The sequence below is a fragment of the Aphis gossypii genome, chromosome 1 (genome assembly GCF_020184175.1).
Source record: "Aphis gossypii isolate Hap1 chromosome 1, ASM2018417v2, whole genome shotgun sequence".
Classification (NCBI taxonomy): domain Eukaryota; kingdom Metazoa; phylum Arthropoda; class Insecta; order Hemiptera; family Aphididae; genus Aphis; species Aphis gossypii.
Genome location: NC_065530.1, coordinates 70,351,044 through 70,372,749, shown reverse-complemented (window position 1 = coordinate 70,372,749; position 21,706 = coordinate 70,351,044). Strand labels below are relative to the sequence as shown.

Genomic DNA, 21,706 nt, shown 5'->3' with positions numbered 1-21,706 from the left:
GATTTTTTTTTCCTGATATATGTATAATATTCTTTTATATAGTTTTATATATTACCTACATACACTCGTACATTTATAGTGATATAAGATAATATTACAAAAATACAAAATATAATAAATTATAACTAATTATGATTATTAATCTTAATATTATAATCTTGAATACGTACCTACAATTAAAGTTATTGGTTAAAGAACTTAGGTTTTTTTTCCTTTAATCATTAAAAATACATGGCTATTAGTTTATTACTATCAACAATTAAAACGCTTACAAGTGCTACCCAATGCGATTTAAAATTTTGGTAATTTTGATAAATATCGCGGAAGTAAAGTCATCCCACGTAAAACCGTTTTTTACTATATGCATGTCACTAAGATAGTCGGTCAGACAAAGACAATGCATGATAGTATGATACCTTCCTAAGAATTTGAAAATATTACTTATGTTGGTTGGTTGATAGTATAATAGAACTCCATACACTGCTTACTACTAAATGTTATTGAAATTGAAAAAGTTTCGTAACATGTTGTATTCTATAATCTAATGAATTAATTAATTTCATTAATCATTATCATAACAATACATCCTAATTCTTAAACTCTTTCTGTAGGTATGCTAAAAATTTTTAAAATAACAATTTTTCAACTCATTCACGTTTTGTGGACAATAGCTATATTTTTAGTATTTTTGAAATACAAATTATAAATTCATTACATTTGTACTTATAGTGTACATGTGCATGATATGCATGTTATAAAAATTATATTTCAAGTTTTAATTTTATTTGTGAAAATAAAATAAACTTGATTTACTTTTAAAATTTTGGATTTATAGACGTCTCTAGAAAAAAAATATATACTCATTAAGATAATGATAATGATACAATAAGATCATTAAAAATAAAAATAAAAACGTTAGTATTAATCATTGATGACAGTCGACAGGTGGCAGTTATTTAATATACTTAAAACTTGACCTAACCTAACTCAAGAATAAAAGAGAAAATTCTTTTAAAAAAAATCTGTTAATGAACAAAAAGAAAAGAAAACTTCTCAGACACGTTTTTATTTCAATGAAGCGCGTGTGGTTAATCTCTTAGTAGTTATATATAATATAATAAATTAGACTTATAGAATTTTTTATGAAGACCCTATTTATAAAATTTTATGAAGCTGAAACTGAAAAACTCTGTTAATCTACCTGTTTTGTAATTAACAGACGGTTAATATTAATTACCGTTAGTCAACAATTTTCCGTTAGTTCTTGTAGGTGTAAAATACAATAAACAATCATATTTTGATTGATGTAATTTGAAAAGAGATTTCTTTATATGTATTTGTAATTTGTATATATTTTTTAATCGTGAAAATCAATTTTATTTTTTACTTGTAAATTTATTGCAATAATGTCAAATCGCTTATAGTACTTAGTATAGTGAATAATATTAGATAATACATAACTATAAATTAGGTATTTTATACATGTGCTATCAAATATCAATACCTATTAGTTAAGTTGTAGGCTATTACTTATAGCAATTTTTAAAATATATTATTTTATACTGAATAGTCGATCTTAATAGATTTTTTAAAAACTACGATTCCAATTAACAGTTAAAAACTTAAAACCATTTTGATATCTTCATAATTTTGTATAAAATATACACATAATATACAGTATACAGCTATCTAATTTTTTTTTTTTGCAAGAGGCATTTATTTTGTGCATATGTTTTTTGTGTGTACTTACAAGTTACAATTAAATCACGAACCTCTGATAATGAGATACCTATTCTTCGAAATGAGAACTAATTTTTTTTTAATGATAAGTTACATGAAAATAATTTTTACATATTATGCAAAATAATTATCCAGACTTATTTAATTAGGTACCTATATCTACCTATGTAATACCTAGTATTCGCACAGAAGACGAAGTTTTATTACGAATTAACTTCAGAATGAAAACTAGTTTTGAATAACTACAAATCACTGACGAGTCAAATTACCAATTCTCCTATGATAAAATATATTTTCATACATCAAGTTCAAGTACTTGATAATTATATAGATCAAAAACAAGAATTCGTAGTGGAATTGTTAAGATTATACATCACTAATTCACAATACGAAGGTACCTAGAATGAAAACAGGAATTTTAAATCATACCTAGATAATATGATTATATTATAGTTTCATTTGTACATAGGTACAAATAAATAATACTGTGTCACACCTATACGTATACAATATACATACTTATTACAGTTTTAGCAGTGCGTAGTACTTATTACAGTTATAATAGTGTAGGTAGATATCGTATTAAAAAGACCGAATTAAAACATCGCTCGAAGATGAATCAACATTTTTGAACTTCTATTTGTAGTGTAATGGCTCCAAAGGTAACTGAAAATGTGTATATACAAATTAAAATGTCATTTAAATAAATACTCAAAACTATACTATTAAAGTCGTATACAAGGTACATTTATAATTAAGGTACCAACATGAATTTTATAATTAAACTTTAAGTAACATGGAGGTACATTAGGTAAGTATAATCGGTAAAGTGCATAATTGCATAAACGTTTATTACACAAGTATTGTAAATTTAATCAAATAATGCTGAAAGTATTATGAAATTGAGTTATGGAAACTAGTAATTACATAGATTTGTTTAAAACTTAAGTATAAAATTTAGTACTCAAGTGTATCAAAGAACATCTAACAAAATATTTTCTAAAATACACCTGTAGTAATTAGCTAAATCCATCAGTCATAGGTATAGTAATTAGTAGGTATACTTATAAATTATAATACCAAAAAATCTATTTTAATAAATAAAAGTTCAAAATAATAAGTTGTATTTGTGCAATTTTCGTTTACTTTAATTATTTACTAGGTACCTAACACTTAAAGCTCATAAGTCGCGATAAAATAAAAACGATATGCCTATTTACATATAGCTGGTGAATAACTAGTTATAAATTATAATTGTTTCATTTTGTGTTAATTATGACTAGACCGGGGACGATCTAACGATGATATATTAGATACTAAATAAAAGCTAATGAGTTCATTAAGTATAAAAAATTAATTATACTAATATATTATGAAGTAAAATTATTAATTTTCAATATAGTATTTTATATATTAAAATATATTATGTGGTATAGGAATTGAGAGGTATAAAGAAATTTTTTTATGGCTAATACAGAAAAACTCGTTCTTTGTTCAAGCCTTTTTAGATTGAATTATAATGAAAAATCTATTTTCTTCCTAGGTCAAGGTACACTCAATGCCACTTTTACATTCAATTGGTAGAACTTGAATGTTGCCATATAATACTTTATTTATTATGAACTTCATGTTGCGATACTAATGATAGGATTCCAAGAAGATCGAATATAAAATCCGTCAACATAAGTCATAATAATTAGACGTGATTACTTACCTACTCGGGTATTTTTAAGTCATTTATACGTTTCAAAATATTTTTGTTGGAATTAAATGAATAATGAATATTAATTATTTTAGTGAAATATATCCACCATAGTCCGTTAATACACTTTGTTAATTATAAATAATAGCCAATAGGTACTTATCAGCTACCTCTGTAACCACTGTAGGTATATTGTTATCTATCATGCGAATAAAGTAAATATAAACTAATTTTCTTTCACATTTGCAGAATTCGCTGCTATCTCGCGCATGTCTGTATCGCAAATAGGTAATAGTTAAAAGAGGTGAATCACTAAAAAATATTAAATTTTAGGAATAATCAGATTTACAAAAATATTATAATCATCTCATTACAATATTAATAATTAACACTTTCAATTGATCTCTATGTACAAAGGAAAGTGTAGGTACTTTAATAATAATCAACGCAGAGCCGAAGCCGAACCTATTGCAGGATATTCGAGTTATCGATTTGAAGTTTTAAGGACAGATTAGTATTATAATTTCACCGTGCACTAAGAAAAGATTTTTCAAAACTATATAAAAATCACGAGATGGCACATTATTGTATCTTATACACCGTAGTAAAAAAAAAAAACTTTGAAACTTATGGTTTAGAAATATTATAAACTTACGTACACATCTCGCGGAGTCCGCAAAACACCGAAGGTGGATTGCCTACTTGATAATATACAGCTCTCATAATCGTAAGAGAGCTTCACGGGCAACGCCAAGCAGAATGACTATTACTTGACTAGCTCATTGATTGATAAACGTAGAGCCTGAACAATTAATAGATAGAGGCTTGCGATTTACACGGTACATTCGTGCACCACAAATTTAGTGAACAATAAAAAAGCATTTTACAAAATTTTCATTTTTAAGCGGTGTATGCACAAGTCTTTTGAGATTCAAAATGGTCAATGAATACGTCCATGTTTTAAACACCGTTAAACCGAATATCAAGTAAAAAAAATTAAACAAAGTTTGAATCATATTATAGAAATGGCATTTTTAAAGAGCAAAAAAGTGCACGGGGTCAGATAGTTGTTAATAAAACAACACAACATTATTTGAAATGGTATTTAAAGCGCTATCTGTTGGTGAGTTATTTTATTATTTTCAATTAATGCAATTTACCCAGATCAAGTGCATGGACAAATGGTCGAATTCGGCTCAACCCTAGAACAATACAGCTCAACTGTAGTTAGTGAATGATACCATGACAATTTACAACTGCCATTCAGATTCAGAACATCACACAAGAAACACTACACTACCAATGACTTGGCAGACTATAAACCCATTTTTATACTTACCATTGTATATTATATTATTATAATATACCGTGGTTATTACATTCTAATTAGGTAATAGCACGGTTTTATAAGTCATGTGTTATAGTGTAATGCCATTGAATATGAAATAGAATTGTTATTTAATATTAATTATTATATTTATTATTTTCACATAACATAAACTATCCCTACTCGACATTAGACTCGGTGACATAGCCAAAATTTATAAAATCAGAGGGGACAATTTACTTTTTTTTTGTTTGCACTCGAAATAACTTTTATACTAATTACATTACCAAATTTATTATAATAAATACATCTTACTGAAATGTATAATATTTTTAAAAACTTTTCATTTACATTAATTAATTAATTACCAACAACTTGGGATATAGTTGGCCTATAGTATACAACTTTATTTTTAGAAAAATAGACAATATTTCTTTTTCTTAGAGGGAGATAAGTGCAAGTTAATATTATAATTTAGGGTAATTATTTTTGATTAACTTTAATTTATAATTATACTTATATAAAATTTAGAGTACATTGTACAATTGAAATCACGAGTAGTAAATAGTAAATTTTTATTAGACAAAGGTTTCCATTGCTATTGCCTTAGTTTTCTTATTTATTTTATTTCAATGCAAAATAAAATTACAAAATGACCTACTAGATTTTGAAATAAAAGTAGTTCTAAACATTTATACCAATATATGACTTTTATAAGTTATGAATTATTTATAAATATATTTATCGGTCAATAATTTATATTATTAAGACATACATAATACATTTAAATGTTTTAAACATTTTAAAAATAATTTTAAAACATACCATATTGAACTAATGATAATATATGTCATTATGTCAAAAAAAAATTATGAAAGGACAAAAAACATGTTATAATACTTGACAATAATAACAAATCAAGATATTCAACTTTTTTTTTATTAAATGATAAAAAATGTAATCACTATATATAAATCTATCATATTATATTATATGCCTAAAACCTTTTTAATTTATTTAACAAATTATTTCTTCTCATTGCTAATTTCCGTACTCTGAGCCAATATTGTTTTGAATTAGGATCCAATTTTTGTAATGGTACTGGTCCATCTAAAATTAAATTTAATGTAAAAATTATTTTTAGCTATGTTGCTAAGATAAAATGGAGTTATTTTTAAAGTTAAGCTTGTCATAGCCATAGTGCATTTAAACCATGGTTATCATGATTATTAAAAACAATTCTTATAACACTTATGGTAATTATTTTATAGACATAGATATAACTTATAATTATTATAATTAAGTTAGAAATATTGAAACAGTGTAATTATACAAGATTTAAGATAGAAATCTTAAAAACTTAGTAAAATGAAATCACAATATTACTTTAGCAATATCACATTGACAGCAAATAATTTAACTAAGTGATACAAATTTTATTTTGATCATTTAAATATGATATAAATTTACTATCATAAATAATATTACCTATATTCAAATTCCAAAGCCAATCCGGATATTCTGAATCAGGTTTTATTTCTATATCTTGCCCTTCTTTTAATATATTACTTCCGCATACAAAATTAACTAATTTTTTTGCATCAGTTTCAACAGGAATTTCAGATTTTTCTAAAACTGGACCACCTTTGCCTAGTTTTTTTTTAGATTTTCCCAATGAAATAATTCCTGAAACATAATAGGTAAAAGTAAGTATAACTAATAACTATAAATATGTAAATAAAATATAATATGTAAATATGTAATAAAATAATAAGCAGGCTTTATTGTAAGGATTTTTTACCAATGTAGAACTATGAAAAATAATATTTGGTGATTGTTCATAAATAAATAAATAATACCTATATAATGTATAAATATATAATTGTTTCAAATAAAATTATAAACAAAAATATATTTTAACTGTATAGCGAGCCCCATTGAGGATTTTATCTTTTTTTTTTTTGCATTATCACTTATGACAAATAAAATAGGAATATAAAAAAAGTACATTATACATTCATATCTATTATCTACAGTTTTTAGAAACAATGGAAATTAAGTTGGAAATTGGTAAAAAATATAATTCGTAGATATATATAGTGGATTCCGCTTAATGTAGACACGTTGGGACCAGCCCTATTTGCCTAAAAGAACCGAAATTAGTTTAAGAACACAAAAATTTATAATATCAAAAAAGTTGTTATTTTGCACATGTGAATCATACAATTGAAAAAAAATATTATTATAAAATATTACAAAACTTAGTACAACATACTAAATAAAATTACAATTTTTAGAAGGAAGGAGTATAAAACATTAAAGTTTAAATGGTTATGCTATTTATTACTTTCAATAAACACTATCTTATAGATCCGACGAAACCTGATTATATTAGTCGTTTTTAAATTACCACATATTATGTGTAATGTGTTCATTCAAATACTATGATAAAATAAAAATTGCCCACATAAACCAAAAAATGCCCATATTGTACGGCTTTTTTTTTATATTAGTTAAAAACATTTGTATTGGGACTAAACCATGTTGCCCATATTAACCTACATTAATGCTTACATTAGGCGTAATCCACTGTATAATCTATAAGACTATAACACATTAAATAACTACTAGCTTTATGCATCATTCTAAGTATCTAAAACAGATATAAAACGAGCTGTCAACAATTTATTAACATATCTATAATGAGTCAGTCTAAATTATTTTTAATATAAAAAATTATTATTTGTTTACAAATAGACTCAATATTTTATATATTTCTCAAATGTACATATTAGTTTAGACCACTGTAAGAAGACCTCAGCACCTAACAAATATTTAATAACATAGAGTTCATCGTAACTGTTACCTAGTTGTGCTAAAATTGGGTATCTATTCAATTTTGGAATAGAGTACCTTTATCTAATAGATAGTATAGATTACATGTAAAATACAACTTACCACTAGGTGATGCATAAGAATTATTTGGTATATGAATACAACTACGAACATAATTTAATTTAATTAACTTAAACATTATTATTATTTTTTTTTATTAGCCAATAAATATTTTTAACAAAAATTATTAAATGAAAAATTAACAATCGCTACTTGGACAACAGAATTTCAGATTTTTCACAAATTTGCTTTTATAATGTTCATTGCGCACACATTTACAAGTTAATATCTTATTATCAGATATCAGTGTTGATGATAATGGTATCATATTATTTATATAACAAGAGGATGAAGAGCTGCTGTTCAGCGACCAATCAGAATCATTGCTAAATCGAATGCCTCTAATCACCCGCTCATTTTTTAAATATCACCACGGGAATAATTAATAATTCTTTTTAAGTTTTATTTCGTATTCTTTTTTAATTTTTCTTGCTTTAATAAATCATGATTACGTCATTTCTTATATGAAATATATGCAAAAACGTTTTTTAAGTATTCTCGTAGTTCAATTAATTGCACACAACAAAATCTATACCTAATACAGTTAGATACCTACCACAGTACCTAACTTCGGTAAGAATTTAAGAAATTTTCTTTTTACAATAATACCACAAAAATATTTGATGTTTGCCGATAGGTAGGTACAACCTAGATACGAAAGGTATTAATTTCATTATTAGTATTTAATTGTTTATATAAAATACACGAGAACTACTCCGCTCGATGATTTTGAATGTTCAATAACAACACCTACTTTACCTGATACTAGACAGAGTAAATATATATGTAGGTAGGTATGTAAATTGTGTAATTATATTATTCTAGAGTCGTTTCAATGATTGTCTATAGCAGGGTTATAGATTATAATTAATATAAGTACAGCAGGTACAAATGTACAATTGTACATAACCTCAAACAAAGTACTGTACAAATTAGTAAAAAAAAAAAAAAAATGAGAAAATATATTTCATAATTTCAAAAAAATATTGTTTTTAATAGGTACATTTACAAATAAAGCTTATATATACTATAATAATTTAAAAATTGATATAAGGCTAATCATAAATTATACTTAAATTTTTGAATGATTACATCCCTTCCCCATGAAAATATTGTTTCGTCACACTACGGCACTTCTTCTAGCCAATAAAATGTAATCTAGTAATAAATTAATAGATATAATTGTATATTAGTCTAAATTGTCAATTGTATAAATTTATATTTTTATTAATATTTGTAGAAGTATATAACTAAATAAAAAAATTTTAAGACGCTTCAATCATCTGGTGTGGCTTGATTACGTTTTTTTGGGGGGGATGCACCCCTCCCCACCCAATAACCGCTTATGGTCCTACCTTAAATACAAGCTAGATTCGATTTTCTATCCAAAACCCCGCCATAATGGTGTAAAATCAAAGCATTAGGTGTGTATTTTAATAACTCATTACATACATTAAAAAAACACATATCATCAGACACCATTGTAAAATCAATGGATTCATCAGTCCACTCAGAATATAATTTAAAAAAATATGTGTGCAAATTAATTCCGTTTTGCTTTTGCTATGTACTTGAAAAATTAGGTGTTAAGTAGGAAATTACTGTAATAGGTGGGTACATTTGAATTCAATATTATGTATTATTGTATACGAAAAATGGTTCTGAGCGGAGACAGTCTATATTATATTTATAAATTATAATATTATGATTTTGATAAAATTTTACCGAAAACATTGTATTTATTATATTATTAATACCTATTTAATTATTATAAACTAATTACTATACATTATTTATACGATATTATAAACAATAATTAAAACGTAATATTCAAAAAATATATTTATATCTTGTAACAACGACTTAAATATTATTGTGGGTGGAGCCATTTATATGCAAAATATATAAAAAAAAAATTACGAGTATAATAAATAAATTACATTTTTTATAAAATCAATCAAAATGTCATCTTACATAATTTAAATGGTGTAAACGTCAGTTGTTGTTTTTATAAATACATAAGAGCAAGAAAAGTAAAAATACAAAATAAGAAAATGTTATAAAATATTCAAATGATATAGTTTTTAGAATAATTAATACGTGTTGACTGAGCATAATGGTAAATGAACAGTTTTTTATTTTCGCAGCGAGTTTTTATAAATCTTCTATTATAGGGTGATCATATTTCAAAAAAAAAAAAAAACAGGACACTTTTTTGCAATGAATAAAATATAGGTATATTGATTGTTAAAACATGAAACAATATACAATATTTATATAATATAATATGTATCATAAATACTACGAAAAACGGGACAATCCTGTTTAAAACAAGACGTATGATCACCCTATTTTATAATCCACCTGGAAATATCATATGACGCATTATTACTCGATTTAGTTTGTATATTATATATTTAATTATATAAATTTAAATTTTGATTACATTTATTTATCTCATGCTTAGGTAAATGTTAACGTTTTGAATTTTTGATCAATTTTGAACTTCATAAATCAAAACACTATACGAAATACAGTATACACCTATGTAGATATTCCGACTTTCTATAAAATTTGTTAACATTTTTCAACACTATATATACTTTTTGGCGTAATTAATTCGTCTAAATATTATTATTTTGTACTAATATAAAGTACGTTATTAATACAATTAATACATTTATACTTCATTTTAAATTGAACTAAAAAGTAAAAAATTATTAGGTATGAGATTCATAATTATTTATTGTTTTGTTAGTTATACTTACTAGTTACTAGCTTATTAACAAAAAACAATACATTGTTCAAATCAATAAATTATGTATCTATTGGTAAAAGTAAAACCATGTAATATTTAAGAATTATTTTTTAAGCTACGGATGATTTATCTCATATAGTCATTAATAGAATACTGGATTATTTGAAATATAGAAAAGGTATGACTGAGCGCCTGAGACTAGAGCATTGGTTTTGGCAAGTAGAAGTGGTGAAGAGGAAGGATAATTAATTTATTGTTATTTAATAAAATTGCGAAAAAAATAATTCAAATTAATATTCAAATAGACACCTATATATTAATTACTAAAGATTAAGAAGTTTTTAAAGGTAAAGATTGTTTTAAAAATTGATTTGATTTACCATAATTTGCATATTTATGTGTATACTGGTATACTGTATAGTGTATAGTGTATAGCATACTATAATAAATATAAATTTAAACAAAACTTTGTAAGATGGATTGACATAAACTATGATGTACATATCATTTATGTGTATTTTAGGTATAATAAATTAGATAATTTTTGGCATGGTAGGGATGTCGTCGACCTTTGTTGTATGTAAATAAAAATCGACCAGGTTTTAATAAAAGTAGAAGGGGCCTGGCACAACAATCATGACATGGTTCCGTGCTAGAACCCTTTTATACAAATCGAAATGACTACACACACGCTACTTTGCTATGACGACAAATACACAAATGGCTAATTTTATGTCGCCGAACAACGGAATTTTGAACGTAAGTACGATTATATTAATATATATTATATATAATATGTATATATTTATAGTAAAAATAATAATAATAATATTATTATTATTTTGTTGTTATTATTTACATAATATAATATAAATACATTAAATAAATGACTATATACATAATAGTATACTCCTAAGTTCTATGATATTTAGTTTCAAATATTTAAATGAGTATTTTATGTTCTTATTCAATGTTTAAAGCACGAAAATCCCGACTTTGCCGTATTTGGATTAAATAATAAGGAACTCATCGATGGCAGTTTAAATCCAGAACGTAGACTAACATGCACCAACATTCCGTTACTACCGGCGGCTTTGCAGCCTCGACTTCATCAAAAACGATCATCTATTGTCAAGTAATAAATAGTCATATACATACTTTATATGTAATTTATAATTAATTTCATATATAAATATGTTATTTACATAATAAATACGTTGTTCGTAATTCATTTGTATTTTTAAAGTAACAATAATAATCTAAATGAAAACATGAGTAACACAAATTTGGTATCGTTACAAACATTAGCTGATGGAAAAATTCAAGCTACTAGGTCTCAATGTGTCAAGAGTCGTAATCCAGAACGAATGAGTTTAGATAGGTATTTATTTAAATGTATATTAATGAAATGAATATACTTATAATTTTTTTTAAAAAAGACGAGGTTTAATGAGCGTTCCTGTGATTACTGGTGAACCTCGACTCCGACTGTTATCTATGCAACATAATTTACTAACAAAATTAGATGGAATTTCTGGAGCTGGTTTATCTAGACTAGTTTTTCTAGACGTATATGGAAATCAACTGGAAAGAATTACAGGTCTCGAAAGCTTAAACAATCTTCGTGTCCTTTTATTAGGAAAAAATCGGTATGTATCCAGTTATTTTTGTTATTATTTTAACTAACTGCAGTTCTTAGAAAATATATTATCGTATTTTTTATTATTATATAGAATTAAACGCATTGAGGGTTTAAAAACGCTACATCGATTAGAAGTTCTAGACTTGCATGGTAACCAATTAACTCAAGTAGGTGGATTGCAAAGTCAAGGTGAATTAAAAGTTTTGAATCTGGCCGGTAATCAAATCAAAGTATTGGGTTCATTAGACCTTACTGGGCTGAGATCGTTACGAGAACTTAATCTTCGAAGAAATCGTTTAAAATGTCTTTTAGGATTCTCAGAGACTCAACAATTAACGAAACTTTTTCTTAGTAACAATGAAATTAACACGTAAATTTAAATGTTTAAATTACACCTAATATTAAAAATTTTAATCTAATACTCCAATTATATTTACTTATTTTTAGTATTGACGATATGCCAAGTTTGGTGCATTTAAATAAGCTACAAGAATTAGCTATTGATAATAATCCTGTGTCGGCTGTAGAAGAATGTGTATCATTTTTGGTTTCACATCTATCTCAGCTTCAAGCACTAAACCGTACTCAGGTGACCGATCAGATGAGACGTACTGCTGTGATTTGGAAAGAAACACGAGAAAGTCTTAAATGTGTGGCAGCAAATTCTATGCAAGAACCAGGGAAAAAAGGTCGCGATAGCATAATATACAATGCTAAATCTAATTGGGAACAAATGCGATCTCAGCATTGTGTATATCCAAATTTAGCAACTTCACTGAAAGATCTAAGAAGCTCAACAGAAACAGAAGACGGTAAGCAATAAATTAATAGTTCTAACATATTATTATAGTATTAAAATTGGTAATTGTTAATTGTTATACAATTCAAAATTTAGTCGGTAGTTTCATTTTATGATGCAAAAAACCCATAAGAAAGGATCTTTTGAAATTTAACTCCTACAGGTGTTAAAAGGGTTAAAGGGGTAAAAGGGGTAAAAATTAAAAAAATTTATAGAAAATTATATTTTTAAATGCACCTTGGGCAGTGCATTTACTAAAATTATTTAATTAGGCATTGTTAAAACTGTATTATACAGATTATAATATGTTGTTTATTAAACCTGCTTGTTAAAATTTAAATTAAAAAAACTTTATCGATAACATATTATATTATATTATTTATTATTTTGATTTAAAAATAATCACAGCGGTATGTGTCATTAGTGATTCTGTTAGTCGCAAATGCGCATTATTTTAACATGATAATTATTCACGATGGGTAAATAGTAAAACTGTTAAAAGGGATAAAAAATGAAAAATTATTTCCTTAGTCGGATTTTTTTTTAAAATTTAGCATAAATACTCGCTGTAATAATAATTTAATTGAATACAATTTTAAGACAGAGTTAATCAAATGATATTTTAATTGGTCACGGGCAACGCCGTTCGAGATTAGCTAATAATTAATAATAAATTAACAATTAACATAATACTATTATTATACTGATCTTAGCTATGATCCTGTTTATAGACAGATTATATATATCACAATGTATACGTTTATTGTTAGCATTTGTTACATACAACACTTAATTTAAATAGTTAAATTATACCTATATTATAAATGAATAAAAAAATAATAATAAAATAAAATAATTTAAACTCTTGTTATAGGTAGTAATTTGTTCTATTTACATTGTATGTATATATATATATTTAAATAATGTAGTTTTTTGTTATATAACCTAGTTACTGAACTATTAAAATTGATCATACGCGTACCATCTCGTACTTTAGTTTATTTTTTTTATAAAAACGTAGGTACGCTTAACTTTAATACTGTCATAATATTACCTATGTAATTAAAATATATTTGTTGTTTTAAAATTAAGATATTTTAAATACAACCATAAATCTGTTTTATTAAATAATCATCGACATATAAACGATAGTAAAAAATAAATTAAACTTATCTACTAATTAAATTTAAATTAAGATATTATCGGCTACATACCCAAACACTATTGAAAAGTAACAGATTTCTTCATTGCATTTATTTTTTATCAAACATAAAATAATATGATTTTACAGGTACTAAAAGTGATTCTGCACTATGTAAAAACTCATTGGAAGAAAACCACGAAACGGCAACTGCAGAACAACGAAAAAAGAAAATGTACTTTTTATATAAGAATCGAAAATTTGTTGAAAAGAAAGTTTGTCGTCGTCCAATAACAGATAAAAGTGATACGGTGCCTGTAACTAGACTACCGCCAATATTGAATCAATATCTCAACCAAAGTCCAACTTCCAAAAGAAAATCTGAATTTAGACAAAATGACAGCAGCAGTTTAGAAATGTATCCGTCTGACCATAGCGAACTAAGTAAAAGGAGTGTTTCCAGCTTTGGCAATGTGGACGCTTCTAGTAGCGATGATACTAGTAGTAGTTGTGAATCATCTTCAGAAGAAAAAATATCCAAAGAGCCTGCTATCAATACTCGACCAATAAAAAGTGCTAATCCTAGAATGTCAGCTCCTATAATAAATGATCAGCAAGAAAATAGTTTTAGACCAGCAACATCCAGACCAAAACCAAAATGCAGTGGTTCTAACCTAAAAGACAAAAATAAGGAGCAAGGTTTGTCCGTGTACTTTATATATTATTATATTAATACATAAATGATTTTGAGAAAAATTATTGTAAATTAATACCATTTCTTACAAAATTTACTTGAGTTAAACTTATTATGGGTTTCAAATTTATTTTTAATTTATATTTTAAAATATGAAAATATGAAATATTATAATATAATAATGATAGATTTATAGGGCTATTTTTACATAATATTTAACTTAAAGTGGTAGTTTTCCTATATAATTACATAATTTTAGTACAATTATATAAATTTTAATTTTGAATGTTAAACTTTGATCATGAATATCAGTAATAAATATGATAGGTAACAAATATGATCTCGTAATTTACAGGTGGTGATTATTTAGTCGAAATTACAGGAAAGTTCTTAAACGTATATGGGCAAGGCAGTTTGCGATACATAGATAAACCTTGGAATCAATCAAAATCAAATGACGTTTTAACAATTAAATTCAATTATGTTAGTTTCAATTCTCTTGTACCAGTTTTTTCTAAAATTAAAAACCGTTTTCCAAACGCGGAAAATTATTTTTTTCGTGACACAAATATTTACTGCCTTGGCCAGTTGAATGCACTGGCAGATTTACAAGGATTGGTTTCTTTGTACATACACGAAGATGGAAACCCTATTACACGAAAAGAATGGCATTCTTATGCAATTTATAGGTTATCTCACTGGGGATTAAAATTTGTTAATGACAAAGAGGTATACAAAAATAACTATATAATACAAATCAATAAAAGTAGGTATTATTTTAATTTTGATAAAACATACTCGTTATTTTTATTCAGGTGGATGAACCTCAAATAACCAAATCAATGGATACATTTAAGGGACTAAGTAATTTAGTATTATACTCACTCCCAGAATCATTGTTGACACCGTTGCTCAATAAATTGCAATTAGATTATAGTGCCGAAGAAAGCGCATGTAAATGGTTAAAGTCATCGGATCCAGCTTTACGTAATGTTGTTTGCAAAGAAGCATTGCAATGGCGTAAAAATGGAAATGCTCAGGTAGTTAAATTTCGTACTACCTACTTGTGCGTGTTGCTTATTAAAATCTGATTAATGATTAGGAATCGTAGTATATTATAATATAATGTATAAATACATACTTTGCTTTCAACTAATATCACCTCACTATACTTCAGGTTAATATTTTTTTTGATTTAATTATTTTTAAATTACACATATAACACTTAAATCCAAAATTAAATTTACCATATAAAATAAAATAATATTTATTTTAAGGACGAATGTATTTGGAGACACAAAGGACTAGTTCATTTTAATTCATTAATCAACACTACGTGTCTAGCAATGGCAAAGCTGATTTTATTAGAACAGGAATGGCCTATTGTGCTCAAAGAACTAATACAAAACACATTAGTTGACTACTCACAACTTGAAGAATACATGAAAAGGAAATTAAACGATCTACGGCCTACTTAAAATCAATTAATTTATACCGTGTATAATTTCGGCTAACGTGCAAAAAATAATATATTGTTATAAAGTAGCGTTATTACAATTAAGCATATTTTAATTATACTCATTCATTTTATATAATATGTTCGTTATAAAATTGTAGCTTGTAGGTATTTCAAATATACAATTGATACCATTTCATGTTTATTAATTATATAATTCATCCATTCAACTATTCATATGAGCTAAAGCCTAAAGAGGTATGAAATAAATGTGATTTTTAACTTGCTATTATAATATTTAGCCATTAAAATCTAGGTACTAGCTTTTGAGTCAATTTAAAATTGAAGTTTGGCCATACACATAAATAGTAAATAGTAGATCTTTTAACAGCTGTGAATGACAATGATTATATAATTTTGAATTGCTGAATATGAAAGTAATTTATCAATTTTTTTTTTATTATTATTTCAATTATACATTTTCACGTTTAGTTACAACAAATAAATAAACTGTTGAAAACTAGAACAGACAAATACCTTTTGATATTTAAGCTTTTTAGCGGACACGATAAATACCTAATTATTGTGTCTCACTAGTTTAGAAAATATCGTGAAATTGTTTTTATTTTTAATGTTTACTTCCATTTGTTGCAAGTTAGACTAATTAGAGTAAGCAATATTCCTAATTTATATAGGCATGAATTTACTTAAAAAGTCTGACAATTGTAATTATAAATAGTATGTATTTATATTCATTATTCAATATTTATATGTAATTTGCATAATATGATGATACATTAAAACATCATCAAAATATGAATCGTAAAAACTATTTAATATTTTAGATTTTGAACAGAATAAATGTAATATTTTCACATAAATAAGAATATGCATTTTTAAGTGATATTCATTTATTATAATAAATGTTTTTATAAGACGTAGAAAAATTTTTTATAATCGTATCTATGGTTTATGGTAGCCAATTGAATCTCTAATTGATACATTTATTTCAAAAGCAAAAAAAAAAAAAATATCAAAATACCTTTAACACCTTGTTTAAAAATATTTGAAACTAAAAAAAAAGTAGGAATAGATTCAAGCAATTTAAATTCAACAAAACCCATTTTGTTGGTTGTTATTCAAAAATAAATAATCATAAATACTTACTTTACATCGAAATCAAAAATGTTATTTTTACATAGATACTAAAAATATAGAAAATAAATAATCACAATAATGGATAGAAAATAGATAGAAAAAGTATATTACACTATTGTATACTTAATATTTAAACAAACAGTCAATGTATCTTTGAACAGACCTACAAGCAATAGTTTATTATAGTTTAATGACTTTAAAAATAAAAAATATATATTGCGTCTTCCTACTCTATGATTTGTAGATCTTTTTTTTAAGTAAAAGTTCATGGGTCAGATACAGGTTTACAATTTTATAATAAATTTAAGTTAAAAATAAACAACTGGTTATCCATCTTCTATAATTGATAAGACGCCAATGAAACAACTATACTGCTATCACACATCTTTTTTAGTAAAAGGTCTATGGACTATGCTGCTATATAGCAACAAATAATCTGTAGCGCTCCAAACGTAATGTGTTACTGTGGTAATAGTAGACGACCGGTTGTTAATAATAATAGTATAATAATAATATTATTAATTTATTGTTGTTGAACATAAGTAGGTCAATAACCTAAGGGTCCAGTGAACATTTATTAGGTTTATTAAATTATCAGTTATTAAAACTGTCATCCATATAATTCATACAAATCCCATGCATCTAAGTGCAAATTCGAGTATTCAATTCACTGCTGCGAGTATTGTCAGTGCCTCGTGTATTTATTTTGTGATTTGCAACCGTAACTTTAGACCTTATGGCTTATAGACCGACTATGCAAATTAAAATCTGAAAATTCTGAACCGTATATCGATACGGCGCTGGCGGTGTTATGATAATCAGTTCACGATATAAAAATCATTTGACAATAAAAGATCTGTGCGTCATGAGTGTACGATTTGTATTATATTATATTATTAGGATTATTTAATTGCGTATGTGCGAATCGTGCGATGTGCATTGGTCACTTAAAAAAAACTTTAATCGCACCCACAGATAACAATATAACATATAATATACCTAATAATTAATAATATAATAACATAATATAATGATCGCGCCCTCTACCTATAGCCTTATCACAGCAGCTCACGACGCATAATGTTAGTATTGCTAGTAATATAATCGAGGCCGGTCTATGTTTGCAGCTAAACAATGCATTATTATAGTTTATTTATAAATGTGTTAATTATTTGTTCAATTCTTCTATTTCCTGTGTCACAATCGTACAACCAAAATGTGGGACCACTTGTTAAAATGACCAATGGCCAAGTGTGGCCCAAACCGGTGTTTCAACACAACTTTGACGAATACTTAACAGTTGAACCAGAAAATTTTCATTTTAACGTAAGATTGAAAATATTAACTCCTAAAAGACATATTTTGATTTTTTTAACCAACATTTAATGATATAAATTATATTTTAAAGTAGGTAATGTTATATATTATTCCGAATATATATACAAGTTTCTTTTTAGGTAACAGGTTATAGTTGTGACGACCTTTATGATGCATTTAAAAGGTATAATCATATGCTATTTTTAAAAGCTAAACAAACTTTTAAACACGATACACATTCATCTACAAACTTTACCTTTGGTAAGTTGGAAGTGCTGAATGTACAGATGACAAACCCTTGTGAAAATTATCCCTCTTTGAATATGGATGAAAAATGTTGAGTAATTAGTATATATATCAGTTGTAAGAACATTAATAAGATAAATATAACTTTTCTTTACCTACTTACATTTTTTTTATAGATGAAATCAAAATAAATAATTCTCGCGGACATTTATTGGCATCATCTATTTGGGGCATTCTCAGAGGTCTAGAAACTTTTTCTCAGTTGGTTCATTTGAAAACGGATGGTTCGACGGTAATTCTAAACATTATGACTATACTGACGCATATGAGGTGAATCTATAATGTACAATTTAATCACACACAGTTTGTATTACAATGCACGTCAATAGTGGACTATCCGAAATTCAGACATCGTGGATTTTTATTAGATACGTCTCGTCATTATTTACCCGTCCAAACAATAATAAAAACATTAGACGCTATGTCGTATTCAAAAATGAACGTATTTCACTGGCATATGGTTGATGACAATAGTTTCCCGTTTCAGAGCAGCGTTTTTCCAAATCTTAGGTTTGACTTTTTAATTAAATTAATAATTTATGGTGTATTCATTTTATATTTTGTATATAATTTTTAATTTTTTATAGCAAATTAAAATTATATCGGTGACAGTCAATGCTGCAATTATTATCTTAATGTATATTATTTTTGTATTCATATAATATAGCGAAAGAGGAGCTTTTGGATATTCGGCCATTTATACGAAAAATGACATTAAACATATAATAGAACAAGCAAAACGTCGAGGTATTCGAGTTATTCCAGAAATCGATACTCCGGGTAAGAACTAAAAACAGACAACATAAAATAAGTTCAAGATAATCACAATTTAATGCTTTGTTTCCCAACCTGGGGGGAATGTGCTATATACACATTGCTGGAGAGGCGCAAACTGTTATCATGAAGTAAAATATTAGTATTTATTTAATTATATATTTTAACTATTCAATATTTGTTCGTGAGAACGACGGGTTTGCATGCAAAAATAATTTAAATTAATTTTAAAACAAATTTAAATAATTTTAATACTATGGTATTAAAAGATATTTTGTAATATTAAAATTTAAAAATAATTTTAATGCCATGATATTAAAAGATATTTTGTAATTATTTTATTTATACACAGGACATACGTTATCTTGGGGTCTCGGTGGTATTCCAGGACTATTAACTCCATGTTCGGATCCTCATCCAGATCGTTTTGGACCTATCGATCCGACGGTTGAAGAAAACTACAATTTCATCAGGGCACTATTGTCTGAAATCAGTGAATTATTCAAAGACAAGTATTTACACATAGGTGGTGATGAAGTAAATACAACGTGTTGGTAATAATAATATTTACTGTTTTTGTGAATTCAACAATATATTTCAGATCGGTTAAGTAACAGATACAAAAAGGTCAATTTCATGCTTATAATGGTTGGGTATTCAAATTAATAAAATATTTATTACTAAGTAGTTACTACTAAATACTTTTATTTTAGAAATTTAGAATAAAATTGTTATTTTTTGTTTATGTAGCCTAGCTGGCCTTATTCAATCTATACCATCATATCTTATGGTTCATATACTCTAGGTGAAATTAAATATACCTAGTCTGTTTTAACCACTTTCTAAACTAATACTGCGTCATATTGCTTTATGCGAGTACTCAGAGGCGTAATTATAAATTGTAGTCCCTGGGCAGTATCACATACGTGTTGACCCCATCTATAGTTATGTAACCAAAATAAAGTTTAATGGAACTCTGATTCATTTAGCGTTATTTACATTTTTTTTTCGTCGATTGCAGGACTACAAACAAAAAGATACAAATGTTCATGCTTCGCAATAATATGACCGACGTTATCGAATTAGAAAAATTCTACTTCAAAAACATATTCAATATAACACGAAATTTAAAAACCGTGGCCATCGCGTGGGAAGAAGTTTTTGATGAAAATATTCCTCTTGATCCCAACGTCGTGGTACAAGTGTGGAAGGGCGATTTAAATTCGACCGTGCCGAAGGTAAGTATTTAATGTATGTGTATACTATATATACTACACTAGTTTATATAGTAAAATGTATGGTGTGTCGTTCGAAATCAACGGACACGCATGACTATGACATCATTATCATCGATGTATGTAAAATTTATAGACTATATATACATAGGAATAGTATATTGATTGGAATAGTGCGATATCGATTGTGAGAATTTTGTAAATTTTCCAGCGTAAAAAATTTATTACGTTCTAAAACCATTTCTTAATTTTTCTCTGCAGGTAATGAAACGTTTACATCCAGTGATATTTTCCAGCTGTTGGTACTTGAACTACATTAAATATGGAACGGACTGGCCGAATTTCTACAAGTGCGACCCGACCAGCGTGGTTGGCGAGAATCGTTTGTTTTTGGGAGGCGAAGCTTGTGTGTGGGGCGAATTCGTTGACGAAACGAATTTATTGCAAGTTTCGTGGCCTAGAGCCAGCGCTGTAGCCGAAGTGCTCTGGTCAAACGTGCTTAATGAAACTGAAGCCAAGCACAGACTTGAGGAACACGTTTGCAGGATGAAGCGGAGAGGGATACCCGCTCAGCCAGCCAGCGGACCCAACTATTGCCATTATTAAAACACCTGTATATTATTGTCTTATTGGATACAGTTGCATAGAACTAAAGACTACTATAACTGAGATAACTGAGTACCTATACATATATTATTTACC

At 26.5% G+C, this 21,706-nt stretch overlaps 3 protein-coding genes across 3 annotated transcripts; 2 read left to right on the top strand and 1 right to left on the bottom strand.

Annotated features, from left to right (window-relative positions):
- Positions 1-5,686: 5,686 nt before the first annotated feature.
- On the bottom strand, positions 5,687-7,949 carry LOC114126090 (39S ribosomal protein L54, mitochondrial). The gene is made up of 3 exons (XM_027989967.2): positions 7,728-7,949; positions 6,258-6,455; positions 5,687-5,879 (listed from the first exon to the last, which is right to left on the bottom strand). The coding sequence occupies exons 1-3, from the start codon at positions 7,801-7,803 to the stop codon at positions 5,767-5,769; spliced, it is 387 nt and encodes a 128-aa protein (XP_027845768.1). The 5' UTR covers positions 7,804-7,949; the 3' UTR covers positions 5,687-5,766.
- A 3,134-nt stretch (positions 7,950-11,083) lies between these two features.
- On the top strand, positions 11,084-16,411 carry LOC114131464 (leucine-rich repeat-containing protein 49). Its single transcript, XM_050197551.1, has 10 exons — positions 11,084-11,241; positions 11,463-11,617; positions 11,729-11,863; positions 11,922-12,131; positions 12,216-12,494; positions 12,572-12,936; positions 14,215-14,763; positions 15,114-15,487; positions 15,574-15,798; positions 16,036-16,411. Exons 1-10 carry the CDS (start codon positions 11,185-11,187, stop codon positions 16,234-16,236), a joined length of 2,550 nt encoding a protein of 849 aa, XP_050053508.1. The 5' UTR covers positions 11,084-11,184; the 3' UTR covers positions 16,237-16,411.
- Positions 16,412-18,404: 1,993 nt separating this feature from the next.
- Positions 18,405-21,678, top strand: LOC114131469 (beta-hexosaminidase subunit beta-like). Its single transcript, XM_027996691.2, has 8 exons — positions 18,405-18,698; positions 18,830-19,025; positions 19,112-19,227; positions 19,300-19,505; positions 19,663-19,775; positions 20,122-20,323; positions 20,791-21,007; positions 21,266-21,678. The coding sequence occupies exons 1-8, from the start codon at positions 18,507-18,509 to the stop codon at positions 21,608-21,610; spliced, it is 1,587 nt and encodes a 528-aa protein (XP_027852492.2). The 5' UTR covers positions 18,405-18,506; the 3' UTR covers positions 21,611-21,678.
- Positions 21,679-21,706: the final 28 nt, after the last annotated feature.

Coding starts and splice junctions, on each gene's coding strand:
- LOC114131464 (XM_050197551.1), top strand. CDS start 11,185: ATGACGACAAATACACAAATGGCTAATTTTATGTCGCCGAACAACGGA. Junction 11,618..11,728: donor AAACGATCATCTATTGTCAA/GTAATAAATAGT, acceptor GTATTTTTAAAG/TAACAATAATAATCTAAATG. Junction 12,495..12,571: donor AGTAACAATGAAATTAACAC/GTAAATTTAAAT, acceptor ACTTATTTTTAG/TATTGACGATATGCCAAGTT.
- LOC114131469 (XM_027996691.2), top strand. CDS start 18,507: ATGCATTATTATAGTTTATTTATAAATGTGTTAATTATTTGTTCAATT. Junction 19,228..19,299: donor TGAAAACGGATGGTTCGACG/GTAATTCTAAAC, acceptor AATCACACACAG/TTTGTATTACAATGCACGTC. Junction 19,506..19,662: donor AGCGTTTTTCCAAATCTTAG/GTTTGACTTTTT, acceptor CATATAATATAG/CGAAAGAGGAGCTTTTGGAT.
- LOC114126090 (XM_027989967.2), bottom strand. CDS start 7,803: ATGTTTAAGTTAATTAAATTAAATTATGTTCGTAGTTGTATTCATATA. Junction 6,456..7,727: donor TTCTTATGCATCACCTAGTG/GTAAGTTGTATT, acceptor ATTATGTTTCAG/GAATTATTTCATTGGGAAAA. Junction 5,880..6,257: donor GCTTTGGAATTTGAATATAG/GTAATATTATTT, acceptor ATTTAATTTTAG/ATGGACCAGTACCATTACAA.